Below are 27,183 nucleotides of genomic sequence, written 5' to 3'. Positions count from 1 at the left end.
CAGTGACCCCTCTCCGTTTCTGGCCATTCCATAAAAACTATAATAAATCTAAAAAATCACTAAGCAACTACCATCAACAGATCACTTGCAATACCACAGAAACACACTGGATCATTGCTACACCACCAAGAATACCTACCGTGCTATTCTATGCCCTCACTTCGGGAAGTCTGATCACCAAGCTGTACTTCAGCTCCCTGAGTATAGGCAGATTCTGAAGACTGCAGCACCAGTAGTGAGGACCAAGAAGGTATGGACAAGGGAAGCACGGGATCGCCTAAAGGACAGTTTTGAATCAGCGGACTGGACTGTATTCAGGGATTCATCTTCGAATCTGAATGAGTATCCTGCAGTTGTTACCGACTTCATTAAAACCTGTGTGGATGAGTGTGTGACTACAAAGACTTGCTGTACATTCCCAAACCAAAAGCCATGGATGAACCAGGAGGTACATTGTCTGCTGAAGGCTAGATCTGTGGCGTTCAAGTCTGGCGACCCAGGCCTGTACCAGGAAACCAGGTATGATTTGCGGAGGGCTATTTCAAGGGAGTAGAGACAATTCTGAATGAGGTTGGAGGCGACATCGGATGCACGGCAACTCTGGCAGGGTCTGCAAGACAGTACTTCCTACAAAGCGAAACCCAATAGCATGAATGGCTACCAGATGAACTCAACGCCTTCTATGCACGCTTTGAAAGGGAGAACACAACTACAGCTGTGGAGATCCCTGCTGCACCTGACAACCCTGTGATCTCTGTCTCAGAGGCCAATGTTAGGCTGTCTTTAAAGAGAGTGAACCCTCAAAAGGCAGAAGGTCCCGGTGGAGTACCTGGTAAGGCTCTGAAAACCTGTGCCGACCAACTGGCGGGAGAATTCAGGGACATGTTCAACCTGTCACTGCTATGGGCGTAAGTTCCCAACTGCTTCAAAAAAGCAACAATTATACCAGTGCCTAAGAAGAATAATGTAAGCTGCCTTAATGACTATTGCCCAATAGCACTCACATCGACAGTGATGAAATGCTTTGAGAGTTTGGCTATGACTAGACTGAACTCCTGCCTCAGCAAGGACCTGGACCCACTGCAATTTGCCTATCGCCACAATAGGTCAACAGCAGACGCAATCTCCGTGGCTCTCCACACGGCTTTAGACCACCTGGACAACGCAAACACCTATGTCAGGATGCTGTTCATCAATTATAGCTCAGCATTTAACACCATCATTCCCACAATCCTGATTGAGAAGTTGCAGAACCTGGGGCACTTTACCTCCCCCAGCAACTGGATCCTTGACTTCCTAACCAGAAGACCACAGTCTGTGCAGATTGGTGATAACATATCCTCCTCGCTGACGATCAACACTCAGGGGTGTGTGCTTAGCCCACTGCTCTACTCTCTATATACACATGACTGTGTGGCTAGGCATAGCTCAAATGCCATCTATAAATTTGCTGACGATACAACCATTGTTGGTAGAATCTCAGGTTGTAACGAGAGGACATACAGGAGTGAGATATGCCAACTAGTGGAGTGGTGCCTCAGCAACAACCTGGCACTCAATGTCAGTAAGACGAAAGAGCTGTTTGTAGACTTCAGGAAGGGTAAGGCGAAGGAGCACATACCAATCCTCATAGAGGGATCAGAAGTGGAGAGAGTGAGCAGCTTCAAGCTCCTTGGTGTCAAGATCTCTGAGGATCTAACCTGGTCCCAACATATTGATGTAGTCATAAAGAAGCAAGACAGCGGCAATACTTTATTAGGAGTTTGAAGAAATTTGGCAGTCAACAAATACACTCAAAAACTTCTATAGTTGTACAGTGGAGAGCATTCTGACAGGCTGCATCACCGTCTGGTATGCAGGGGCTACTGCACAGGACCAAAAGAAGCTGCAGAAGGTTGTAAATCTAGTCAGCTCCATCTTGGATACTAGCCTACAAAGTACCCAGGACGACTTCAGGGAGCCGTGTCTCAGAACAGCAGCGTCCATTACTAAGGACCTCCAGCACCCAGGGCATGCCCTTTTCTCACTGTTACCATCAGGTAGGAGGTACAGAAGCCTGAAGGCACACACTCAGCGATTCAGGAACAGCTTCTCTCCCCCTGCCATTGATTCCTAAATGGACATTGAAGCTTTGGACACTACCTTACTTTAAAAAAAATATACAGTCTTTCTGTTTTTGCGCTTTTTAAAAAAAATCTATTCAATATACACAATTGATTTACTCGTTTATTATTATTTTTATTTTATTTATTACTACTTTTTTCTCTCTGCTAGATTATGTATTGTATTGAACTGCTGCTGCTGCTAAGTTAACAAATTTCATGTCACATGCCGGTGATAATAAACCTGATTCTGATTCTTGAATTAGGATATACAGTGAAAGAATATAGGAACTACAAATTCAAAGTAGTGAAAATAATAGCAAAAGATATTCAAATCTCTTTAAAGCTACAAATAAAATTATTTCCTTAATTACAGTAAAAACAATTTTCATCAACAATTTTAGAGTGTACATTAGTAGTTCAACTATTCACTGCTTCATTGCTTTTCAAGTTTCAATGAGATGGATGGGCCTGGTGCAATGATATCAGCTTCTCAATATCAGGCTGAATGTCACCCGGGAGTTTCCAATCCACAATGTGTTCAGTCATTTGTGCCCGTTTCCTTGCTTTGAAAGAAGTTGGGTGACTGCACTGAAATTGTGCTCCACTAAATATGATATTGGAAAGGCAATAGAGAACATTTTGAAATTTTTACACAGTACAGGATATTGTTCAGAGATTTCTTACCGCAAGCAAAAGTTTTGATATGATTTTTTAAAATCCCAGCTTCAGCTCAAAATCAACTTGTGGAGAGATCAGTTCTTCCACCATCCTTCCTGTTACTACCTCATTACAAGAATCCAGGAATGGAATTATTACTCAATCTAGAATTTGGATCAAGAGAAGTTCCTGAAATCTCCCTGACATGTCTTTGTGCAGTTCACCCAGGTGGTCACAATACGCTTGAAGATCATTATCTGGTATGTTTTCTTTCTCTTCCAACTGAGAGAGACTCAGCAATTGGAAAAGGCTGTGAGGGCCAATGTTGCACTTAAATAGGGTTAACTTGGACAGAAATGTGGATACAGCTGATTTGACTTTGATAAGATTCACATCATGTCCTTGCAATTAAAGATTGATTTCAGTAAAATTTGTAAATAATTCTGACAAATAAGTAATGTCATGCCTAATATTCTTGAATTGATTACTGAATGCATTTGAGTCTTCAAGGAATTTTATCAGTTACAAATAGTGCATAAAAGCATCTCAGGTAGTTTCCTTTTGAGAGCCATCTGACTTCTGTGTCCAAAGCAAGCAGATAAACCATTCATCAATCTCAATACAAAGCTCTTGAAATAGTTGAGAATTGAGAGTATGGGACTTGATTTTATTTACCGATGTGATAACAGTATTTTAAAACGCAAACAACAGGAATTCTGCAGATGCTGGAAATTCAAGCAACACACATCAAAGTTGCTGGTGAACGCAGCAGGCCAGGCAGCATCTCTAGGAAAGGTACAGTCGACGTTTCAGGCCGAGACCCTTCGTCAGGACTAACTGAAGAAAGAGTTAGTAAGAGATTATAAAGTGGGAGGGGGAGGGGGAGATCCAAAATGATAGGAGAAGACAGGAGGGGGAGGAATGGAGCCAAGATCTGGACAGGTGATAGGCAAAAGGGATACGAGAGGATCATGGGACAGGAGGTCCCGGAAGAAAGACAAGGGGGGGGGACCCAGAGGATGGGCAAGGGGTATATTCAGAGGGACAGAGGGAGAAAAAGGAGAGTGAGAGAAAGAATGTGTGTATAAAAATAAATAACGGATGGGGTACGAGGGGGAGATGGGGCATTAGCGGAAGTTAGAGAAGTCAATGTTCATGCCACCAGGTTGGAGGCTACCCAGACGGAATATAAGGTGTTGTTCCTCCAACTTGAGTGTGGCTTCATCTTTACAGTAGAGGAGGCCTTGGATAGACATGTCAGAATGGGAATGGGATGTGGAATTAAAATGTGTGGCCACTGGGAGATCCTGCTTTCTCTGGCGGACAGAGCGTAGGTGTTCAGCAAAGCGGTCTCCCAATCTGCGTCGGGTCTTGCCAATATATAGAAGGCCACATCGGGAGCACTGGACGCAGTATATCACCCCAGCTGACTCACAGGTTATATATTGGCGAGATCCAACGCAGACTGGGAGACTGCTTTGCTGAACACCTACGCTCTGTCTGCCAGAGAAAGCAGGATCTCCCAGTGGCCACACATTTTAATTCCACATCCCATTCTGACATGTCTATCCACGGCCTCCTCTACTGTAAAGATGAAGCCACACTCAGGTTGGAGGAACAACACCTTATATTCCGTCTGGGTAGCCTCCAACCTGATGGCATGAACATTGACTTCTCCAACTTCCGCTAATGCCCCACCTCCCCCTCGTACCCCATCCGTTATTTATTTTTATACACACATTCTTTCTCTCACTCTCCTTTTTCTCCCTCTGTCCCTCTGACTATACCCCTTGCCCATCCTCTGGGTTCCCCCCCCTTGTCTTTCTCCCCGGGCCTCCTGTCCCATAATCCTCCCATATCCCCTTTGCCAATCACCTGTCCAGCTCTTGGCTCCATCCCTCTTCCTCCTGTCTTCTCCTATCATTTTGGATCTCCCCCTCCCCCTTTCAAGTCTCTTACTAACTCTTCCTTCAGTTAGTCCTGACGAAGGGTCTTGGCCTGAAACGTCGACTGTACCTCTTCTTAGAGATGCTGCCTGGCCTGCTGCGTTCACCAGCAACTTTGATGTGTGTTGCTTGATAACAGTATTTAATGGTTTGTGCAATTGAAAACTTAGATTTTTGCGACAAGGTGTTGTCTGTGAATTACACAATGGTACATATGATAGGTACAAGCTTTCTTCAAGAAAGTAATAGCCCCATGGTGATGGGACTGCCTGGACTTGTTGCCTGGCAAAGTTGATTTGTCCAACTGTAGAGCAAATTCTGTTGTCCTAAATATGTTGCACCAGTATCTTCCACATTCTCAGACATTTAATTCATTCATCTTTGAACAGAGTTGTCGCTGAGTAGAATAGCTTTAATTATTTGGTTTGATGACTAATGCAAAGTTGGTTTCAGAACCTCCGTTACTGCTGGCAGATCAGTTCTTCTCCAATTGTATGAGGCTTTCCAGATCTAGCAATGAGCAATGAAATGTATGAAGCACACAAACCATCACTGTTTTGTTGTGAAGCACAGACAAATATGTTTTGAAGTGTTTTTCACTTCTGAAAGTTTTCATAGAGTGATTGAAAGTACGCCAAGTTCCTGTTTGCTTTATCAGAGTGCACCCTCTTCAAATGTTCAAGGAGCCTGGACAGTTTCATTGCCTCATTTGAAAAAACTTTTTCCACACAACAGATACATTGGCTGAGTTGGTTGTTTGGTGCTGGAATCAGTCCATATTTCAGGTACTCCTTTTATACTGTCTATACTTTTTTTTGTTCGATCTGCTTCTGCCATTTTCATGATGGATTAATACCGAGAGTCAGTCACTTATTGTTTAAGTCCAACCTCAAACACTGTGATCAAAAAAAGGCAAAAGTTATGACATAATCATAGCTCAGGCAAAACCTAACTCTCTGTCTGAAGGTACTTTAAGCGGGGGGGGGGGGAGTATTATCTTGATTGGGCTGTGGGCTAGACAAATGCAGTCAAGACCATTCGAAAGGGCAGATTCTGAACCTTCCCCTATTGAATGCCATACCCTAATTCACAGGAATTGTGTCGCTGTGTGATTAGAGTATGGGAATTATACTAGCTAACACTGTACTACAATTGTGAGTGGCAAAAATGCATGGGCTGGGCCCAGAAGTAACAAAAATTCTTCTGTCCAGATTTCTCATTATTTGTTAAATACGGAAGTGTCACATTGCCTTTCACCAAGCATAAGGGCTCTAAGCAAAGTTTAAGAGAATGGTGGGTTAGCAAGAGATAAGGTGATTACATGATGATTGTAATCAATGATGAGGCACCGAGGATCAAATGCTTATAAGTAGTTGTTATCTTCTTAAATTAAGCCTGTAATCCCACAGCTGCTCCATTTGCTACCGAATATGCCCCCCCCACCGTCCTATTTATCGCTTCCTTAGAAACTCCCACCATCCCTGGGGGGGGGGGGGGGGCTGATATCAACCACTTTGGGAACAACTGCAGAGCTATCCCAACAAATACAGCTGTTGTGAATGTCCTCTATCCTTTATTACAAAGAGTTTTAATATGGAAACACAGGATAATGTAGCCTTGGTGATAGATACAGTGCCTATAAAAGATATTCACCCCCCCCCCCGGAAGTTTTCATGTTTTGTTTTACAGCATTGAATCACAGTGGATTTAATTTGGCTTTTTTGACACTGATCAACAGAAAAACTCTTTCGTGTCAAAGTGAAAACAGATCTCCACAAAGTGTTTTAAATTAATTACAGATATAAAACACAAATTAATTAATTGCATAAGTATTCACCCCCCTTCAAGTCAGTATTTAAAGATTGCACCTTTGGCAGCAATTACAGCCTTGAGTCTGTGTGGATCGATCTCTATCAGCTTTGCACATCGGGACACTGCAATTTTTCTGCATTCTTCTTTACTGTGGAAGCTCTGTCAAATTACATTGAGATTGTGAATGAACAACCCTTTTCAAGTCCATCCACAATTTCTCAATTGGATTGAGGTCTGGACTCTGACTTGGCCACTCCAGGACATTGACTTCTTTGTTTTCAAGTCATTCATCCGTAGCCTTGGCTTTATGCTTGGGGTCATTATCTTGCGAGAAAACAAATCTCCCAAGACGCAGTTCTCTTGCAAACTGCATGAGGTGTTCCTCCAGGATTTCCCTGTATTTTCCTGCATTCATTTTACCCTCTACCTTCACAAGCCTTCCAGGGCCTGCCGCAGTGAAGCATCCCCCCAGCATGATGCAGCCATCGCCATGCTTCATAGTAGGCATGGTGTGTTTTTGATCATGTGCAGTGTTTGGCTTACACCAAACATAGCATTTAAGTCTGATGGCCATAAAACACAATTTTGGTTTCATCAGACAATAGATCCTTCTTCCAGCTGACCTCAGAGTCTCCCACATGCCTTCTGGCAAACCCTAGCCAAGATTTCATGTGAGTTTTTTTTTCAAAAGTTGCTGTCTCTTTGCCACTCTCCCATAAAGCTGCGACTGGTGAAGCACCCAAGCAACAGTTGTTGTATGCGCAGTCTCTCCCATCTCAGCTACCGAAGTTTGTAACTCCTCCAGAGTTGTCTTGTGTCTCTGGTGCCCCCCCTCACTTGTCCCCTTCCTGCAGTCCCTCAGTTTTTGAGAATGGACTGCTCTAGTTGGAATTACAGCTGTGCCATATTCTTTCTGTTTCTTGATGATTGACTTTACTGTACTCCAAGGGATATTCAGTGACTGGGAAATTTTCTTGTATCCATCACCTGACTTGCTTTTCAATGACCTTTTTGCAGAGTTGCTTGGAGTGTTCTTTTGTCTTCATGGTTTACTTTTTGTCAGGATACTGACTCACCAGCAGTTGGACCTTCCAGATACAGGTGTATTTTTACTACAATCAATTGCCTGCACCAGTGGTGATTTGGTGTGTCATATTAAAGGAGGATGAACACTTAGGCAATCAATTATTTTGAGTTTCATTATTTGTAATTACTTCAGATCATTTTATGGCAATCTGTTTTCACTGACACAGAAGAGCCTTTTTCTGTTGATCAGTGTCAAAAAAGCCAAATTAAATCCAGTGTGATTCAATGTTGTAAAACAATAAAACATGAAAACCCTCCTGGGGGGGGGGGGGGTGAATATTTTTTAGAGGCACTGTATTTGGTGATATGGTGATATATTGTTGAAGTAGCACTTAAATGTAAAATGTTCTAAGGAAATGCATAAAGCACCAAAAACCAAGGAGAAGAGACGGAGCATATGAGAGAACGTCTCACAAACAAATGTGACATTTACAGAATAGAAAAAAAAGTGATTTTCATTATTCCTAGTTCAGGACCCAAGCATTGCTAGTGTTATTTTCCCTTTTCAAGTCACCTTTGAACTGAGGTTTTGTACAATCATTTCAGAGGGCTTTTAGGAGTGGCCTGAGCTAAGTGCTTGCACATTAGTGCCAGTAATGATGTTAGCAATAAGTGACTGTCTAAACTTTAGCAAAAGCTGGTCATTTGAACAGCTTATAAGAAACAGCAAAATCCGTGATTCAAAGGTTCTCTGAGAAGTGAGAAACGGCTGGTGGACGTCTCCCACAGTGGCTAGAAGTCCACTCACTGGAGGGAGGATGGAGAACAGCTTACACATCTGCTAGCTTGCCTATGGCCCTCATCCCAGATCTTCTAGTCATTGTAATTTGGTACTGCATTGTGCCGTGATCAAGATTCTCCATGAGAGTTTGAGGGCAGCTTCCACTTGTTGCCAGTAGAAATGCTAAGTTTCTTGAAAGCTTGCTTTACCTAATCCTCACTGTTAAAGAGCCTAGGATATTGTATGCATTTGTTGCCTTCTGGACTGTATAAGCAGTACTATCTTTATCAGATAATCTTGAGGGACGTGCTTACCATGACCAAGGCAACAAACCCTGCAAGCATTTGGCAAAGTACACGTGAACTGCAAGCCAGTTCTCTTAAAGATCTCCTTGTTCGTAACAAGGACTCTTAATAATTTTTCTGAGACATTGAAGGTACTAGCTTTCAGTCTCAGCTCTTCTTTGGAGAATCTGACCCAGCATTTACCGCCATGACTACTGAGAACTCCAGCTAATGGACTGACACGTTTGTGTCCAAGATTGGCAGCTTTTTTTTCAGATACCCTCTTGAGTTAGATGAATCCTGTGGAAAGTTAATTCACGGAATCACACAAAATTTATAAAGGGACTTGTCAGAGTAAATCCAAACTCATTATGAAAGTTTGGCCAAGACAGAGAAGAAATATCTTCACATAGATGGTGGAGAGTCTTTGGAATTCTATAACTGGGTTGTGGAGGTTCAACTATTGTGCAACCTCAAAACACATTGTGCTATTGTTAGCTATTTAGGGAATTTAGAGATATACGGCTGGTGCAAAAAAAATAGCATTGAGATAAAAGATTAACCATAAATTTATTAATTGGCAGAGCAGGCACGAGGGACCAAATGGGACACTACTTTCTCATGACACATGAGGTGAGTTTGCCAAAGAGGATAGAGAATAGGCCAAGATGACATCACCCTCTTTCATCCAAGCTGAACTCTGAGGACTTGCCTAATTTACACAGGTAGAACATCCCCCTATACAAGTACTAAGTGACAACAGTCTGTTTTATAAAAGTTTCAAATATACTGAATCAGGAAGTCCGGTTTAAGAAATCAGATTTTAAGTAAAGAAGTACAAATGTTCACGTAAATAGACTGTAACTATAAAAGGTCTGTGAAAAGTAGGTCTGATGCATGCAAAATACGGTATATAAAGAGGACAAAGGAGTAAAGGCTTCAAGAGTTCATCGAAGAGCTTTAAAGACATAGAAGCAAAAAGGTACTACATTTCAAAGCATTTAGGCCATCCACTGAACTACACATTAAAGTCCTTCAGTATGCTACGTTACAAAGTGCCATGTGTTTACATGCAATGTGTTGTTAAAAGAAAGAAGATTGACTGTCAACAATAGTTTTAGGTGAGGAAAGGTCCTCATCTGCAGTTATTTTAAAAGTAAATCTGGCTATGCAATAAAAATAGCAAGTCAGTCAGCATCTGTGAAGAGAATAGCAGAGTTACTGTTCCAAGTCAATCAGCATTCATCAGATTGATCATCAACCTCAATGTAGTTTTACTTCCAAATGAAGGACTTTAAATTCAGGTATAACATGATATCAAATATAAAACAGGCAGTTCTCCACCTGAACTTCACAACACCATGTAGGGCGTGTTTCTATAACAAAGATCTTATCAAACGATATAAACCGTTTGGCCCAATTGGTCTGTGCCTGTACTGGGAACCTACAGGAGTCCGCTCCCATTCAACTTCACCTCACTCTATCAGTACATTTTTCTATTCCCTTTTGGGATGGATCTTCACTTTGCATCAGGTCACAGTTACCTCAGGAGTACCAAAAGTCAGAGGATAAAGCAAGAAGGTTCTATTTTACCAGGTCATTTTATGCAAAGGGGAAAAAAATGTGACTTGTACAACTTTACCTGAAAGCTCACACAGCCAACAGGAAGGTACTTGCGATCCTCCAGCATACTCAGATACTCTGCTACAAGTGCTGCTGAATGCACCAGGCACTGTGCTGCTTCAGCGCGATTGCTCTTCTCCGAGTGCTTTCCAGCCATGTTTTGGAGCCATGTTAGACGTAGATCTGGCGACGTTTGGTATCCTTTAGCAATCCTAACGGATGAAAAGAAAAGAAAATAAATAAACATGCAGCCTCAAATCAAAATACTACAAGTATACCAGTTTTTATTAGATTTCTTCTTCTCTTGCCACACTTGCCCCTGCCAATCTTCAAATGTTATTACTTCCTCTCCTGAAAGTATTGCTTCATCTCTGCATGGCTCAATAAGTATAATCCAGCTCTCAGGTATTTCACTTCATCTTTGACGAGAGATATTCAAGCACAAAAGGAAGTACTACCAACTCCACAGACATACAGTGGCCATCAGTAATCACTTATCAGCTACAAGCAATTGCTTTTTCAACCTGCATGTCACCTGGGTGAGTATGCTTACTGAGACCAGACCATGGAATGAAGCTAGAAATCCTAGTTGCATCACTCACTTGTATGCTAGGTAGTGGATTAAACAATGCTTTACAGGAATTCTAGAGGTTGTTGCAATATTTCATCTATTACGTGAAGCAACCAAATGATTTGTTTCCAGAGATTCTGTTCTTTAGTTATCTTAATATAAATGTTTAAATGCATCTAGCCCATACTTCTAAATCAATGTTCTATTTTCCTTTACTGGATACATTATTAACAATTACAATCTACATTGGTACTACTTATAGCATAGAATAACAAGTGCTTAAAACTGCATGGTTATTCTTACACCAAGTTTAGCATGGGATGGCTTCCATGTGAACCCACTTCTCTACTTGTCATTCAGTTAAATGTCTAGTATGTATCGGCCGTTACAGGTAAACTATCAAAATCAGCTAAGTGGAATCACAACCATGATACTTCAATGTTCTCAAATACCTTTGGTGATCATTCAAATGTTACATTGTTCCACATAGAGTGTCCCTCCATCATATAAGCTTGGGAAAACTTAGAACTGTTCTGCCAGATATTATTCAGGATTCAAATTAAAATTTCTTACACACATTCTTAGATATTACTGACATGTATTAAATAGGTTTTTGGAACAAGCTAGAGACAATGTTTTCAGGTGAGTTGTCAAACTTACATACTTCTGTGTGGGAAAGAAAAGGCAGGCACTTTTTTAATGGCTACATGAAGTGGCCATTCCCATGCACATCCGAACCATCAGTTTCAATGTTGGAAGCCAAGCAGTGTCTTCAACTTTCAAACAATTGCATGATTAAATTAGAAGGATAACAAATGGTACTTAGTGAGTAAGATAAGCCGGATATTAAAAGGCAATGAAACTCATACTGCACAATGGTAGTACTGGAAACTCCAAGCAAATTTCATAGTCTAGATTGGTATCCACTGATTCCTGCTCAGACATGCATTATCCAACATGCTGCATTGCTGAACAAGTATGGAACAAATGCCTACTGCTAATTTAATGTCTGATTGATCAGGAATGCTGGCAACCATGTGGCTTCGTGTATCAGACTCTTGAGAAGAGCAGAGGATAAAGGAATGAATTTAGAGGGAATATAGAGAATATCCCACATTACCCGCCTGAGAGCTGCTGAACAGTACCTGTACATGAGATCAATCAGCATCTCTGGATCTTCCTGGTGTTCTTTCATTTTCACAGTGTCTGACAGGATCATGTGCAGATTGAAAACTAGATCCTGCACCTAGAATGGACAGCAGTGAAAGTGGAATATTTACTCCAAACATGAAGAATAGCCAAATGTTGCTTGAATTTCTTTTTCAGACATTATTCAAAAGCAAGTCCAAGCATGAAAAAGAGAACATGTAAATAAGTATAATTTAAGCAGTGAAACTCAAGCAAAACCAAATCACAGTTTTTTTTTTTTTTAAAGATTTCGACTTTGTGTCAATCACAGGCATGTGTTCTTAAAATGAGCAAGAAGACAGATGTCCTGTGTTTCAGAGTATATTCTACAAAGATCAGGCTACTTCCCACCCAACATTTAAAGTTCAAAGTAAGTGTATTATCAAAGAACATATATGTCACCATATACAACCCTGAGATTCGTTTTCCTGCAGGCAAATTCAATAAATCCATAATCAAATCAATGAAAGACTGCACCCAACAGGATAAACGAACATCCAATGTGTAAAAGAAATAATAATAATAATAAATAAGCAATAAATATTGAGAATATGAGATGAAAAGTCCTTAAAAGTGAGTCCATAGGCTGTGGGAACAGCACAGTGATGGGCGAATGAAGTTGAGTGAAGTTATCCCCACTGATTCAAAATCCTGATGGTTGAGGGACAATAACTGTTCCTGAACCTGGTGCTGTGGGTCCTGATGCTCCTGTACCACCATCCTGATGGAAGCAGCAAGAAAAGAGCATGGCCTGGGTGGTGGGGATCCTTGATGATGGATGCAGCTCTCCTGCAACAGCACTCCCTGTAGGTGTGCTCAATGGTGAGGAGGGCTCTACTCGTGACAGAGTGAGCCATATCCACTACTTTTTGTAGGATCTTCCATTCAATTTAATGGTGTTTCCATATGAGGCCATGATGAAACCAATCAATATACTCTCCACCACACATTTATAGAAGTTTGTCAAAGCCTTAGATGTCACACCGAATCTATGCAAACTCCTAAGGAAGTAGAGGCGCTGCCGTGCTATCTTCATAACTGCACTAATGTGCTGAGCCCAGGACCGATCCTCTGAAATGATAACTCTGAGGAATTTAATGTTACTGAGCCTCTCCACCTCTGATGCCCTGATGAGGACTGGCTCATGGACCTCCAGTTTCGTTCTCCTAAAGTCAATCGTCAGCTCCTTGGTCTTACTTACATTGAGTGAAAGGTTGTTGTTGTGCACCACTTAGCCAGATTTTCAATCCGCAGCAGGCATTCAATAAATTAAGTCTACAAGAGGTTGCTTCAGGTCCGATCACAGCCTTCTCTAATTCCCATATTTCAGGATATAACCTACTCCTTTTCGCGATAGTGCAAATTCATAGAAACATACAAAACCTACAGCACAATACAGGCCCTTCAGCTCTCAAACCTGTGCCGAACATGTCATACCTTAGAAATTTGGTAGGGTTACCCATAGTCCTTTATTTTTCTGAGCTCCATGTACCTGTCCAGGAGTCTCTTAAAAGACCCTATCGTATCCACCTCTACCACTGTCGCTGGCAACCCATTCCATGCACTCACCACTCTCTGCATAAAAAATTTACCCCTGACATCTCCTCTATACCTACTTCCAAGCACTTTAAAACTGTGCCCTCTTGTGCTAGCCATTTCAGCCCTGGGAAAAAGCCTCTGACTATCCACATGATCAATGTCTCTCATCATCTTATACGTCTCTATCAGGTCACCTCTCATTCCCCATTGCTCCAAGGAAAAAAGGCTGAGATTACTCAATCTATTCTCATAAGGAATGCTCTCCAATCCAGGCAACATCCTTGTAAATCTCCTCTGCACCCTTTCTATGGTTTCCACATCCTTCCTATAGTGAGGCGACCAGAACTGAGCACAGTACTCCAAGTGGGGTCTGACCAGGGTCCTATATAGCTGCAACATTAACTCTTGGCTCTTAAACTCAATGCCACGATTGATGAAGGCCAATGGACTATATACCACAGAGTCAACCTGCGCAGCAGCTTTGAGTGTCCTCGACTTGGACCCCAAGATCCCTCTGATCCTCCACACTGCCAAGAGTCTTACCATTAATACTATATTCTGTCATCATGTTTGACCTACCAAAATGAAGCACCTCACACTTATCTGGGTTGAACTCCATCTGCCACTTCTCAGCCCAGTTCTGCATCCTATCAATGTCCTGCTGTAACCTCTGACAGCCCTCCACACTATCCACAACATCCCCAACCTTTGTGTCATCAGCAAATTTACAAACCCATCCCTCCACTTCCTTACTTCTTTCTGACCCCAGTTAGAATTATTGTAAAAATTATGAGGAATGGGTTTTGAAATTGTTGCTGTATGGCTGAACCTTGCTGTGTATGGAAATACTTAAGATAGTTAGTGAATATTTCTCTTCAGTTTTCACTGTAGAGAAAATGATGGAAGTTAAGGAAATGGGGGAAATGAGGGAAATGAGTAGTGATGTCTTGGACCACATTAGTAATTAACAGGGAGGAGCTATTGGAGGCTCTAAAGTTCATGAAGGTGAAAAATCGACAAGTCCTGTCTGGTGCAATCTTGGACCACATAAAAAGCCTGAGAAGAAATTGGAGAGGTCCTTGCAGAGATTTTTGCCTTATCTTTGGCCAAAGGTGAAGTTCCTCAGGAAAGGAGAGTAGGTAATGTGGTATCATTGTCTAAAAAGGGTAGCAAAACCAAGCCAGGAAACTACAGGTGGGTTAGTCTGACATTGGTGTTAGGTAAAGTGGCGGAGGGGATTCTGAGGGACAGGATCATTTGGAGAGACGGAGTCTGATTTGGGACAATCCATACAACTTTGTGTGTGAGGAGCCGTGTCTGACAAATCTTCTAGAGTTCTTTGAGGAGAGAACAATGGATGTTGTCTATGTGGACTTTATCAAGACCACTGACATGTTCCCTCGTAGTAGGCTACTCTGGAAGGTTAGATTACATGGGATCTAGGAAAGATTAAACACTGAGTTAATAACCAGCTTAGTGGTAGGAAGCAGAGGAGGTCTGTGTCAAATGGAGTGCCACAGGGGTCGGTGTTGGGACCTTTATTGTTTGTGATTTATATAAACCACTTGGATGTAAATGTATAAGATATTTTCAGTAAGTTTGCAGATTATATTAAAATAGCTAGTGTTGTGGATAGCATATAAGGTTATGAAATTTTGTGGACCTTGATTCGATAGGCGCATGGGCTGAGGACTGGCAAATGGCTTTCAATCCAGGTAAATGTGAGGTATTGCATTTTGGGAGATCAGGGTAGGACTTATACAGTGAATGGTAGGACCCAGTGGAGTGTAATAGAACAGATAGAGGAACCTATGAGTTCAAGTGCATAGTTTGCTGAAAATGGCATAGGGTGGTGATGAAAGCATTTGCCACACTGGCCTGAAGTCAGGGCATTGAGTACAGGAGTTGGGAAATTATGAGACAGGGGAAGTTATGCCATTATATACGACATTTGAAATTGCAATTGTACTGTGTACAGTTTTGGTCAGCCTAGTATAGAAAAAATGTTATTAAACTAGAGAGCGTGCAGAAAAGATATACCAGGATGTTGCCAAGACCTGGAGGCCTGTGTTACAATGATATATACCAGGATGTTGCCAGTGAGAGGTTGCGTAGACTAGAACTTTATTCCCTGGAATGTATATGGAGGGGTGACTGGATAGAGGTATTTAAGATCATAAGGGTAACAGACAGGGTGAAAGTACAAAGATTTATCCCAAGGAAGAGATGCCAAACACAAGAAGACAAAGATTTTAGATCAAAGGTGAAAGATTTTAAAAGAACATCAGCGTAGTTTCTTTGTGCAAAGGGTGGTGCATATTTGGAATGAGCAGCCAAAAATAGTGACAGAGGGAGGGATATTAGCAGCATTTAAAAGCCATCTAGACAAGTAAATGGACACGAAAGGTTTAAAGACTATGGGCCAAATGCTGGCAGATGGGAGCAGCTTGCAGGCCAACACAGTTGGCGTTGACAAGTTAGCCAAATGACCTGTTTCCATTCTGTATCACTTTATGGCCAAAATTCATTCTTCAAACAACATCACTAAAAACACAACATTTGGCCGTATATTTCATAGATTTGTTGATGTTGCTATGTCAGTTTCTACATTACAAGAGTTATGAAAACTTCCGAATTAACTGCAAAGGACTTTGTGAGGTACTGTAGTTTTAAACTGTACTATGTAATGAAGTACCTGGTCAGGGAAGGTTGTTTCTCGCAATTCCAAGTCTTCCTCAGCATATGTCAGTATTGTTTTTAAAGAACGCCTGAGGAACTCTTCATTAAAATTCTGTGATGTTCCAACCAGCGAAGAAAGGGACATGGTTACTTGCATCTTCACCCTTGCAAAATTCTGTGAGCAAAAAACAGTTAATGATTAATTTTCCTGCCTATATTTGAGTTTTAACATCAGTTAGAAAATACAGCATCTGAAGAGGTTAAGCAAAGCTCAGTCATGAAAACACTTACATTGCCAATCTCAAAATTTTGCCTCATGAGGAGGTAGAGTGAGGCACTGGCATGTGCTCGGATCGTGCCAATGCTGCTGCTGCAGTGTCGCAAAAGCCTTAAGCATAGATCAGCACATTGTTCCGTTTCTTCTTCAAAAAGCAGCTCAGGAAACTGTAACATCAGAAATTAATCAAATGTTTAAATTCCTATTTAACTTACATTCTTGAAGGCAAGGATTCATATCCTCTCCAGTATTCACCAATGTACATTTCCCACTAAAGGTGATGAACAAAGCCTCTCACTATTACATATTGAGAATAATTTTACCTTAATAATAACAAGTACAAACACATTTAATAGATGCAGAATCACAGAAAATCCTTTTATATGAAGAGTGTGTGAAAACCATATCGAAGTGGATGGTATCAAATGTGTCCTCTAATCTCTGATTACCCCCTTTTCACAAAGCTTCAGCCTTAGTGTACAGTCAGTTCATTTAAGGCAGGGTTTTCCAGAGTCCGATTTTAAATAGTCGAACATACCTATCCTTTCTAAATTCATCACATGACCATACCAGTGCTGTCCTACTACTGAAAATAAGCTACTTTTAAAGTCAGGATTTAAGATCTGGCATGGCAATGACGATTACCTGTCTGCACAAATCCAATGCTCAGGTTCTCTGTGGAAAATAATGTAATTCAGCTATAGAATCAAAGGAAAGCTAATTATCAATGAGTGACACAAAAACAGAAAATACAGTATTTGTCAAAAGAGATTAGTAGGTGACTTACAGTTTGATATTTCTTTTGATCTGAAAGAAACTAAATGGATTCTTTTCTCTTGCATATTACATCTTAACTGTAATAAACACTCGAGAATTTTTTCAATAAATTGATGGATTTGCATTTAATCCACTATACAACAATGATCTTTTACATTCACCAAAATGCACTCTTTCAATCGGTGAATGGAGCAACCTTTCAGTCTTTTTGGACAATGTTTTAAGTACACAAGATTTCCTGCATCATGTACATCACAGTGGCTCCAAAAAAAATCAGATATCAAGATTAGAGGAGCTATTCTACTTCCAGATCAGCATTCTAGGTTTTTTTTTGCATTGCTCCGATGTCCCCCGGAATGGGTAGCAACAATGACAAATTCTTCCTGCATCAAATCCTTACAAACAAAAAAGAAACTGCATTGGTTCCATGAACCTGGGCTTAATTCAATTAATGGAATGTTGAAGTTTTGTTTACTTTTAACCATTTCAGAGGAAAGTTTTAATTTAAAATTTGAAAACATGCAGAAAATATCTGTGCATTAAATGTTTCAAAACCAAGGTAGAATGTAAAAGCAGCAAGACAAGACTGAGAAGGAAAAGATCTCTTTGCAGTTTAATAGGACTTAATTCCATATGGCTTCGAACCTGAATTCCCCACAATTATTATTTTCAGACTAGAAACAGGAGGGCGTAGTGGGTAGGTTGGGGCTGCCTTTCCACTTCATATTTTTTGTAATAAAAACCAGGAGCATGTTACCAAATTATTTCAAGAGCCGTAGTATAAAACGTCCAAAGAACCTAACAAAACTATTGGTCTCAGGTATTTTCTCTCATTGTTTAGTTATGCAATGAATGCTTCACACAATAATAATCTAGATAGGTTTCACCAGAATCAACTGATCTTGAAACTCAATTTACCATTTAATGTCATATCTTAATATGGCGCAGTGTGTATTAAAATTCTAGAAAGTAGCCCTTGAGCGGTTTATGGGCTTACGTTAAAGTCCCGTAGTAATTGAACACTTACTTTGGACACCAAGGCTCTCTGTGTGGCAAAACAATGCTGTAGGTAAAGTGCACTCTGGTTACAGGCCATTGTGTGAAGAAGAACCTTCAGCACCCCTCCAAGCACACTCTCTTTAGACTCAGTCACCGAAACAGTCTGTAGGAGCAGAAAATAAAGATTACAGCAACAATTTTAAACATTCAACAAAACGTCTTACAGTGTCAATAATCAATCCTCTTTAAAACATAACTTAGCAAGGGCAATGATATAAAGGATAATGATCCTGGGAGTACAGATGCGACACTGGGTGGCTGTAAAGCTGACCCAGCCAACATTGTGCAATGTCACTTCTCAGGAAAGGGGCAATCAGATCCAGACCTATTTCATATCAATGGTGCAAAATAACTTACAACCTCAAAAATGCATTCCGTGTTACCAAGTGACCCATGACATCTTCTACATACATTTTCTGTCATTCAAATATATTGAAGAATTCAATTCTATTAGTCAGCTTTAAGGAAATTTTATACCTTACAAAAATGATCAAGACTACGTATATATCAACTTACACAACCCAATACAAGAAAACTTTCAACCCATGCACAGGCTGAATTTTTCATGATCTTAAGATAGAAGGCATTGTAACCAATATTAAATCTATGTTAGTGTGAAAATTAATGATTGTCTGGTTACTAGTTCTTGTTCTCTTACCTGAACAATTATTTCCAATGTATCCAAAATAATAAGGTTTGCTTCTGTTGCAAGGTTACCATCAATCAGTGCTTCATGTTCCAACTCAGCTCTTGATCTACCATATACAAATATACTGTCAGAAACTGTTCAGATTTCTCTTTGCTGTGCTTCCATTACGAGCATCCATAATTTATTACTAAAGATAGCAGACTTGTTTAATTTGAAGGATTACCAAGATGCATACATTCAAGTTAGTCTGTATGTTAGAAATATCCAATGTAAGATTAATACTTAATCAATATATCTTGTTAAGTTTTGTTTTCTTCCCCATGTGCAATTGGTAGTTGTATGAATTGATGCCAAGCAGAGATCCCACTACCCCACTAAGGCCTAAATGGCGAGCATCCTGGGGTAAACCAAGAAAACAAATAGTTTGCATAATTTTATCTATCAGTAAATCTGTATAACTTGATAGCAAACAATTTGAAAAAGAATTGATGGTTTAGTTCTCCCCACTACAAATGATAAAATATACACTCTTACTACTTCTTCCATAAGCTTACCAATAACCTGGGAACTTGCTGACCAATGTAGTTCAGTTTCATAAATTGCCAGTGATTGCACACTGAGTCACTAGGGTAAGTTTGAAGTAAGTTTATTATCAAAGTACATATACAGTACTGTGCAAAAGTCTTAGGTGTGTGTGTGGTGTGTGTGTGTGTGTATATATATATATATATATATACATACATACACACACACACACACACTTACTGTGAATTGCTAAGCGAGTAAAAGATGAACTGATTTCCAAAAGGCATAAAGTTAAAGATGACACGTCTTTAATATTTTAAGCAAGAACACTTTCTTATTTCCATCTTTTACAGTTTCAAAATAACAAAAAAGGAAAAGGACCCAGATCAAAAGTTTGGGCACCCTGTATGGTAACAACCCCTTTGGCAAGTATCACAGCTTGTAAACGCTTTTTGTAGCCAGCTAAGAGTCTTTCAATTCCTGTTTGGGGGATTTTCGCCCATTCTTCCTTGCAAAAGGCTTCTAGTTCTGTGAGATTCTTGGGCCGTCTTGCATGCACTGCTCTTTTGAGGTCTATCCACAGATTCTCGATGATGTTTAGGTCCGGGGGCTGTCAGGGCCATGGCAAAACCTTCAGCTTGCACCTCTTGAGGTAGTCCATTGTGGATTTTGAGGTGTGTTTAGGCTCATTATCCTGTTGTAGAAGCCATCCTCTTTTCATCTTCGGCTTTTTTACAAGACAGTGTGATGTTTGCTTTCAGAATTTGCTGGTATTTAATTGAATTCATTCTTCCCTCTACCAGTAAATGTTCCCCGTAACAGCTGGAAAGGGGTTCTTCTCATGAAATTCTGCACCCTTTTTTCTCCAAACCTTTTTGCTCATTGCAGCCAAGAAGTTCTATTTTAACTTCAGCAGTCCACAGGACTTGTTTCCAAAATGCATCAGGCTTGCTTACATGTTCCTTTGAACTTTTTGAATAGAACTTTTTGGCCGCAACTTTTTGACCTCTTCAACTGTTAAGCACGGGGTGGATCAATCATACTTTGGGCTTGTGTTACAGCCAGTGGCACAGGGAACATTTACTGGTAGAGAGAAGAATGAATTCAATTAAATACCAGCAAATTCTGGAAGCAAACATCACACCGCCTGTAAAAAAGCCAAATATGAAAAGAGGATTGCTTCTACAACAGGATAATGATCCTAAACACACCTCAAAATCCACAATGGACTACCTCAAGAGGCACAAGCTGAAGGTTTTGCCATGGCCCTCACAGTCCCCTGACCTAAACATCATCAAAAATCTGTGGATAGACTTCAAAAGAGCAGTGCATGCAAGACGGCCCAAGAATCTCACAGAACTCGAAACCTTTTGCAAGGAAGAATGGGTGAAAATCCCCCAAACAAGAATTGAAAGATTCTTAGCTGGCTACAGAAAGCGTTTACTATCTGTGATACTTGCCAAAGGGGGTGTTACTAAGTACTGCCATGCAGGGTGCCCAAACTTTTGCTTCAGTCCCTTTCCCTTTTTGTTATTTTGAAACTGTAAAAAATGGAAATAAAAAGGTTTTCTTGCTGAAAATATTAAAGAAATGTGTCATCTTTTTAACTTAATGCCTTTTGGAAATCAGTTCATCCCTTACTCGCTTAGCTATTCACAGTAACAGAAATTTTGACCAGGGAATTTTTGCATGCCGCTGTATATAGCTAAAGTGCCTAAGTCTTTTGCACACTACTGTATTTGTCAATGTGGAGCGGAGAGCGGGAGCAAAGGATGTTGGAAACAATGAGGGTGGAGTGTCGTCAGAGGGCTGTGGGACAGGTAGCAGAGGAGTACCACGGGCAGGGAATGCTGCAGGTGCCAACACACCCAGCCCTGAGGTACCAGGCAAGGTTATTTGATTCAAAACAGTTGGTTTATTGATCATTACAGAATCTGTCCCTGTGCTTCCCGTTCCCTCCTCTCTCCCTTCCTCTTTTCACAACCATGATTCTCTTCTTCCTGCCCACCTTCCCATTCCCAGTCCATAATAGAGACCCACATAAGAATCGGGTTTATCATCCTTCACATATATCATAAAATTTGTTTTTTTTTTGCGCAGCAGTACAGTACCACAGATCAACTTACTACAGTACTGTGCAAAAGCCTTAGGCTCCCTAATATATATAGTATATATATAGCTAGCTATAGGAGCCTAAGACTTTTACACAGTGCTGTATGTCACCATATATAATCCCGAGATTCACTTTTTTTGCAGGCATACTCAGTAAATCCAAGAAACATAACTGAATCAATGAAAGGGCAGAATCAAAGACCGCACCCAACAGGACAGATAAACAACCAATGTGCAAATAAAAGAGCAAAAAAAAAAGCAACAAATATCGGAACAATGAGAGTCCTCGGAAGCGAGTCCATAGGTTGTGGGAACAGTTCAGTTTTGGGCTGAGTGAAGTTGAGTACAGTTATCCCCACTGGTTCAAGAGTCTGATGGTTCAGGGGCAAAAGGTGTTCTTGAACCTGGTGGTATGGGTCCTGATGATCCTCTACCTTCAAAGCATGTCAAAGTATGACAATAAGTCAGACAGTAAAGCAAAAGTTCTGCCTTAAGTCACTGAAATTGGGGAGGGGAAAAAAATTGCAGATCAGGAAAGAAAATGCTACTTTCTACAGTGGGATGTATTCTCCTGAAATGGATACCTTATTTATTTATTATACCTTAATTAATCAAGTATCACAAGAGTTATGTCTTCTAGACACCATCACTTTTACAGAAAATGTAATAACTATATTGCTCAATCTTTCTTTTTGTGTCAGCTTCTATTGACTTGAAATCTGTATAATCTGTAATGCAGCTATCTAAAACTCGGGTCAGGCCACATTTGGATTATCGTGTACAACTCTGGTTGCCACATTACAGGAAGGATATGGAGGCTCTGGAGAGGATGCAGAAGAGGTTTATAATGATATTGCCTTTAGAGGATAGGAGGCTTTGAGCAGCTTGATGGCCTGTACTTGTCTTCTTGTAATGGGGAAAAATGAAGGAGGCTTACAGCACAGGTTTAAGCAATTTAACACTATAAATAAACTTTGGTTGGAAAGAAGGATGGAAAATCCTTAGATAGTGTCCTTTATTTGAGCATTTGAGTGAAAATGAGAAGTTCCCCATAGTTTCTACACCCAAATGCAATGACATCTGGGAGAAGATCCAACAAAATATAGCAGTACTTAAACAGTAATTCAAGCATTAGTTTTGAAACCATCTTCTGCATGTACTTCACTAATGAATCTATCAAATGTTGAAAGGTCTTGATAGACTGGATGTGGAGAGGATGTTCCCTATGGTGGGGGAGTCTTATACCAGAGAACACAGCCTCAGGGTAGAGGGACATCCATTTAGAATGGAGATAAGAAGGGATTTCTTAGCCTAAGAATGGTAAATCTATGGAATTTGTTGCCACAATCAGCTGTGGAGGCCAAGTTATTGGGTATATTTAATGCAGAGGTTGATAGATTCTTGCTTAGTGAGGACATAAAGAGATCTGGGGAGAAAGCAGGAGACTGGGGTTGAGGGGGAAATGGATCAGCCATGATGAGATGGCAGAGCAGAATCGATGGGCTGAATGGCCTAATTCTGCTCCTGTATCTTATGATCTTAAAATGGGTGATCTCCCCTTCCCCAATTCTATGGCCAATAATATAATTCTCCAATTATATTTCAAGTGCACACAGGTGAGATTACCTTCATTAAAGGAACACCAAGTTATTAATAGAAACTGTTACAGAAACAAACCTAACAAGCAAAAAAAAATCAGCATCTTGCCGGTGACTGCAAAAGATGGCTTTTGTGAGTCACCGTTCAATGTTTTCTAATACAGTAAAAGATGTAGTCAACAACTTTCAACTGGTTATAATGGCAATTTAATAAGTGGGACAACATAAAAAGGGATTAAGTACAGAAGTAGAAGATAGCTAGAGGTAAAGAAGTACTCGGGTCACAGGGTACAATAACTTAAAAAGTACAGCTTGAATAAGTTACACCAGTAACAGGGAGACGTCTGTAGACTGAAGTGAGAATAAAGGAACAAAGGATTGAGAATGAAGTAGAGAAAGGGATGCAGAGGAAAATGGATGAAGAAGCTGGAGAAGATACAGGGTAGCATAACGAAGAAAAAAGGAAATTTTAATCTGCAAGATCCAGTCATAGCATAGAATGTTTTAAATTGAAATGTGAAATTGCCAGTAATATATTTTGATTAAAGAAACTCTACTATAGTATACATCTCTTATTAAATGTAAAACTTTCAATCAGAACAGCCTATGGAATTAAACGTGAAAAAAGATTGTTAAATGTCATTCTGCATTTCACTATTCATGCTACAAGCTTTATGCAAATACAGTTTTAATGCTTTAATCTTCAAGCCACATGCAGATCAGCAAAGAAACCAGTGCAAGCAGAGTTCCACCACAGCTCTCACTGCCCATGTGGTGTGCATAGCAAGCAGCCTACACAGCATTGAACTTAATGTAGAGAAACGACCACTGCACTAGAAGATTCAATAGATCAAATTGCTTAGATAAAGATGGGCAAAGTCATTTATGATTTTAAATGACCAGTCTTTTAAATTGCTAATAATACCTATATACTAATTTTTTGACAGTTATTGGGCTAAATCCTGAGAAAGTGTAAACAGGTTAGTGGCCAAAAATAGCATGAAGCAAAAGAGTGAACTTATGTTGAAGAATATAGCTTTACACAGATTCAAACATAATTTCCCTACTGCTAAACTTGATGTCTTGACTGACGAAGACCAGCAACCCTAAATGCCTTCTCCACCAGCAATGTCTACTGGCACAGCTGCTTTCAGTGAACTGTCCACTTGTAGTCCCAGGTCCCCCTGTTCCACAATATTCGTCAGTACCCTGCCATTCACCGTATAAATCCTACCTGGTTTGACTGTGTCCAAAATGCATTACCTTACACTTACGCAAGTTGAAATCCATTTGCTGTTCCTCAGCCCATCTCCGTAACTGATCAAGATTTCTTTCCAATTCATTGTAATCTGCTTCACTATCAACAAGCTCCCCAATTTAATATCATCAGCAAACTTACTAATTATGTCATGTACATTTATATCCAAATCATTTACCATATATAAATAATGAATATCAGAGATCCCAAAACTGATCCCTGGAGTACTCCACTAGTCACAGCCCTCTAGTCAGATATTCGACCTTCAACCGCCACCTGTTTCCTTTTATCGAGCCGATCCTGAATCCACCTCGTAAGCTCCCCCCATCCTAATCAATCGAATCTTCCTGATCAGCCTGTTAAAAGCTTGTCACAAGCTTTACAGAAGTCCAAACAGACAACATCCACCACCCTGCCCTCATCTATCTCCTTAGTTACCTCTTTAATAAACTCCAAAAGATTTGTCAGATATGACCTCTCATCCACAAAACCATGCTGACCATGTCTGATCAGGCCTTGGCTATCCAAGTGATGGTTGAACTTGTCCCTCAGAATCTCCCCCACTAACGTCCCTACAAGTGAAGTCAGCACTTGTCAGCATTCCGCACCTCCGTCACCGCTACCAAATCGAAACTGTGACCTCGCTGCCCACCATCACAGTAAGAATATCTTCAGCCCTCAAAAGGAAATGCAGCTCATCACTGTCCTGTTAGGTGCAGGACAGGAATGCAGGCTTCGACAGCGAGACCCACCTTCAACAAAAAAAACTTTAAAATGTCTCCAACAGGTTAACTGTATTCAAAATAAAAACAAATAACAGATGCAGTAAATGTGAAATAAAAATAGAAAATACTGGAAACACTCAGCAGATCTGGAAGCATCTGTAGAAAGAGACATAATGGCTAAAATATCAGGCTGAAGAGTATTTGTTGGAATTGAGAACAAGAGAAAACAGGTTATTTTTAAGGAGCAGAAAGAGTGAATGGATCTACAGTATAGAGCAAAGGGAGTATCTCACAAAGGGCAAGCCAGAGAGAACCTGGTTGATAGATTATTAACATTTAGTGAGAGAGAATGTGGCTTAATCTTCTCTCTCTTTCTAACTGCTCTCACTAACCTGCCAACTAGATAATTTCGGATATTAGAGCAGGTAATGTCTGGTGCGTTTCTATCGTCTGGTTATGCTCCCTCCACTGTCTGTATTAACCTACCCATCTAAAACTATCTCAAAAGCAATCCTGTCCTCACTCTCTCAAAGATATCACAAACAAGAGAAAGTCTACACATGCTGGAAATCCAGGCAACAGACACAAATTCCTGGAGGAACTCAGCAGGCCAGGCAACATCTATGGAAAAGTGTTAACAGTCGGCGTTTCAGGCCGAAACCCTTCAGCAGTCCTGCAAGGACTGTACTCTTTTTCATAGATGCTGCCTGGCCTGCTGAGTTCCTACAGCATTTTGTGTGTGTTGCTCTCAAAGATATTCCCTTTTGTCCTTTCCATCAATCCCAACTCTCTCTGCAAAACTAACACATTTTATGCTTCCTAATTCTTTTTCTTCCTTTTTATTTATTTAGGGATACAGCATGGTAACAGGCCTTTGTGTCCAAATGTACCCATGTGACTTATTAAAATATTAAGGTGTATGCCTTTGGAACGTGGGAAGAAACCGGAGCACCCGGAGGAAACCCACGGGTCACGGAGAACGTAGAAACTCCTCACAGACAACAGCAGAATTGAGCCTGGGCTGCTGACACTGTAATGGCGTTATGCTAACCACTGCGTTATCGTGCAGCTGATGGAAGAGCTTCAGCCTGAAGGGTTAACTCTGTCTCTCCACAGAATCTTCCTGATCAACTGAATATTTCCAACATTTTAAATTTTTGTTCTGATTGCATGCCTGCGTTACAAAGGGGAGCATCATGGAACAGTAAGGAATAATTTGCAACCCATTGCTTCATCAGACGTGCTACTGCAGGACCAACAAGGAGAGATATACCAGAAGCGGGGGCACCATGGGGGAGGAGGAGACCTTTTTTTTTACTTTATTGAGTCATAAAGGAGCAGATCTTTTTATTTGTTTGACATTCCACACTGTATAGGATTATGAATAAGCACTTCCAAAAGATGTCACAATTTCAGAATAATATTATTCGTATTTTTTCATTTTGTCACTTCCTGTCTACTTTACAATATTATTAAAATTTCAGTTTCATCTCTTCTTGAGTTCTTTCTGGGTACATTTCCAAAATATGCCAGATCTCCCGCTTTTTAGTATTTCACCCCAGAGGACATTGCTAACATCTAGGTTTCAACAGCAAGTATTAGGACATTTATTAGCCATGAAGCCAAGGTCTCTGTCCACATGCAAATCCACTGCATCTGACTGGATAGCCTTTAGAGCAGAATTTTCAAGATATATTGCCATTGGTGTAAGGTAAACTTCCAAACACTTCCCAGGGAGAAATGGTCCTTTCTCTTTGTTCGATATTATTTTTCTGCATTAACACCCGGGCATGAAGCATCATTTTTATTTAGTACACCCAGCTAGGTTGGCCAATCTTCCTCACATCATTGAATTTTAAATGGAGAAAGATTTGGAATAAAGAAGGTGAACAACATTACAGGTAAGCTACTTTCCTTGACAAAAGAAACAAAAAATATCAACGTCTGCAACTAATTAACATTTCTGCAAGATGTGTTCTTTCTGGCACTTAA

The 27,183-nt window shown here is 40.4% G+C and overlaps 1 protein-coding gene across 12 annotated transcripts in view; it reads right to left on the bottom strand.

The window, feature by feature from the left end:
* The window catches only part of dock7 (dedicator of cytokinesis 7), a 183,674-nt gene that overhangs the window by 26,629 nt on the left and 129,862 nt on the right, over positions 1-27,183 (bottom strand). For 11 of the 12 annotated variants that reach the window (XM_072273929.1, XM_072273915.1, XM_072273918.1 and 8 more), the window contains 6 exons: positions 18,983-19,079; positions 18,293-18,427; positions 16,503-16,655; positions 16,228-16,386; positions 11,951-12,051; positions 10,254-10,446 (listed from right to left, as the gene is read on the bottom strand). In XM_072273929.1, coding sequence (XP_072130030.1) covers positions 10,254-10,446; positions 11,951-12,051; positions 16,228-16,386; positions 16,503-16,655; positions 18,293-18,427; positions 18,983-19,079 — 838 coding nt within the window. Of the gene's footprint in view, positions 1-4,937; positions 5,605-10,253; positions 10,447-11,950; positions 12,052-16,227; positions 16,387-16,502; positions 16,656-18,292; positions 18,428-18,982; positions 19,080-27,183 lie in introns of those variants that run through there. The other variant, XM_072273927.1, reaches the window with a different exon arrangement.

Source organism: Mobula birostris, chromosome 12 (assembly GCF_030028105.1).
Source record: "Mobula birostris isolate sMobBir1 chromosome 12, sMobBir1.hap1, whole genome shotgun sequence".
In the NCBI taxonomy this organism is placed as follows: domain Eukaryota; kingdom Metazoa; phylum Chordata; class Chondrichthyes; order Myliobatiformes; family Myliobatidae; genus Mobula; species Mobula birostris.
Note: the sequence above shows the minus strand (reverse complement) of the source record. Positions and strands in the feature narration are given on the sequence as shown.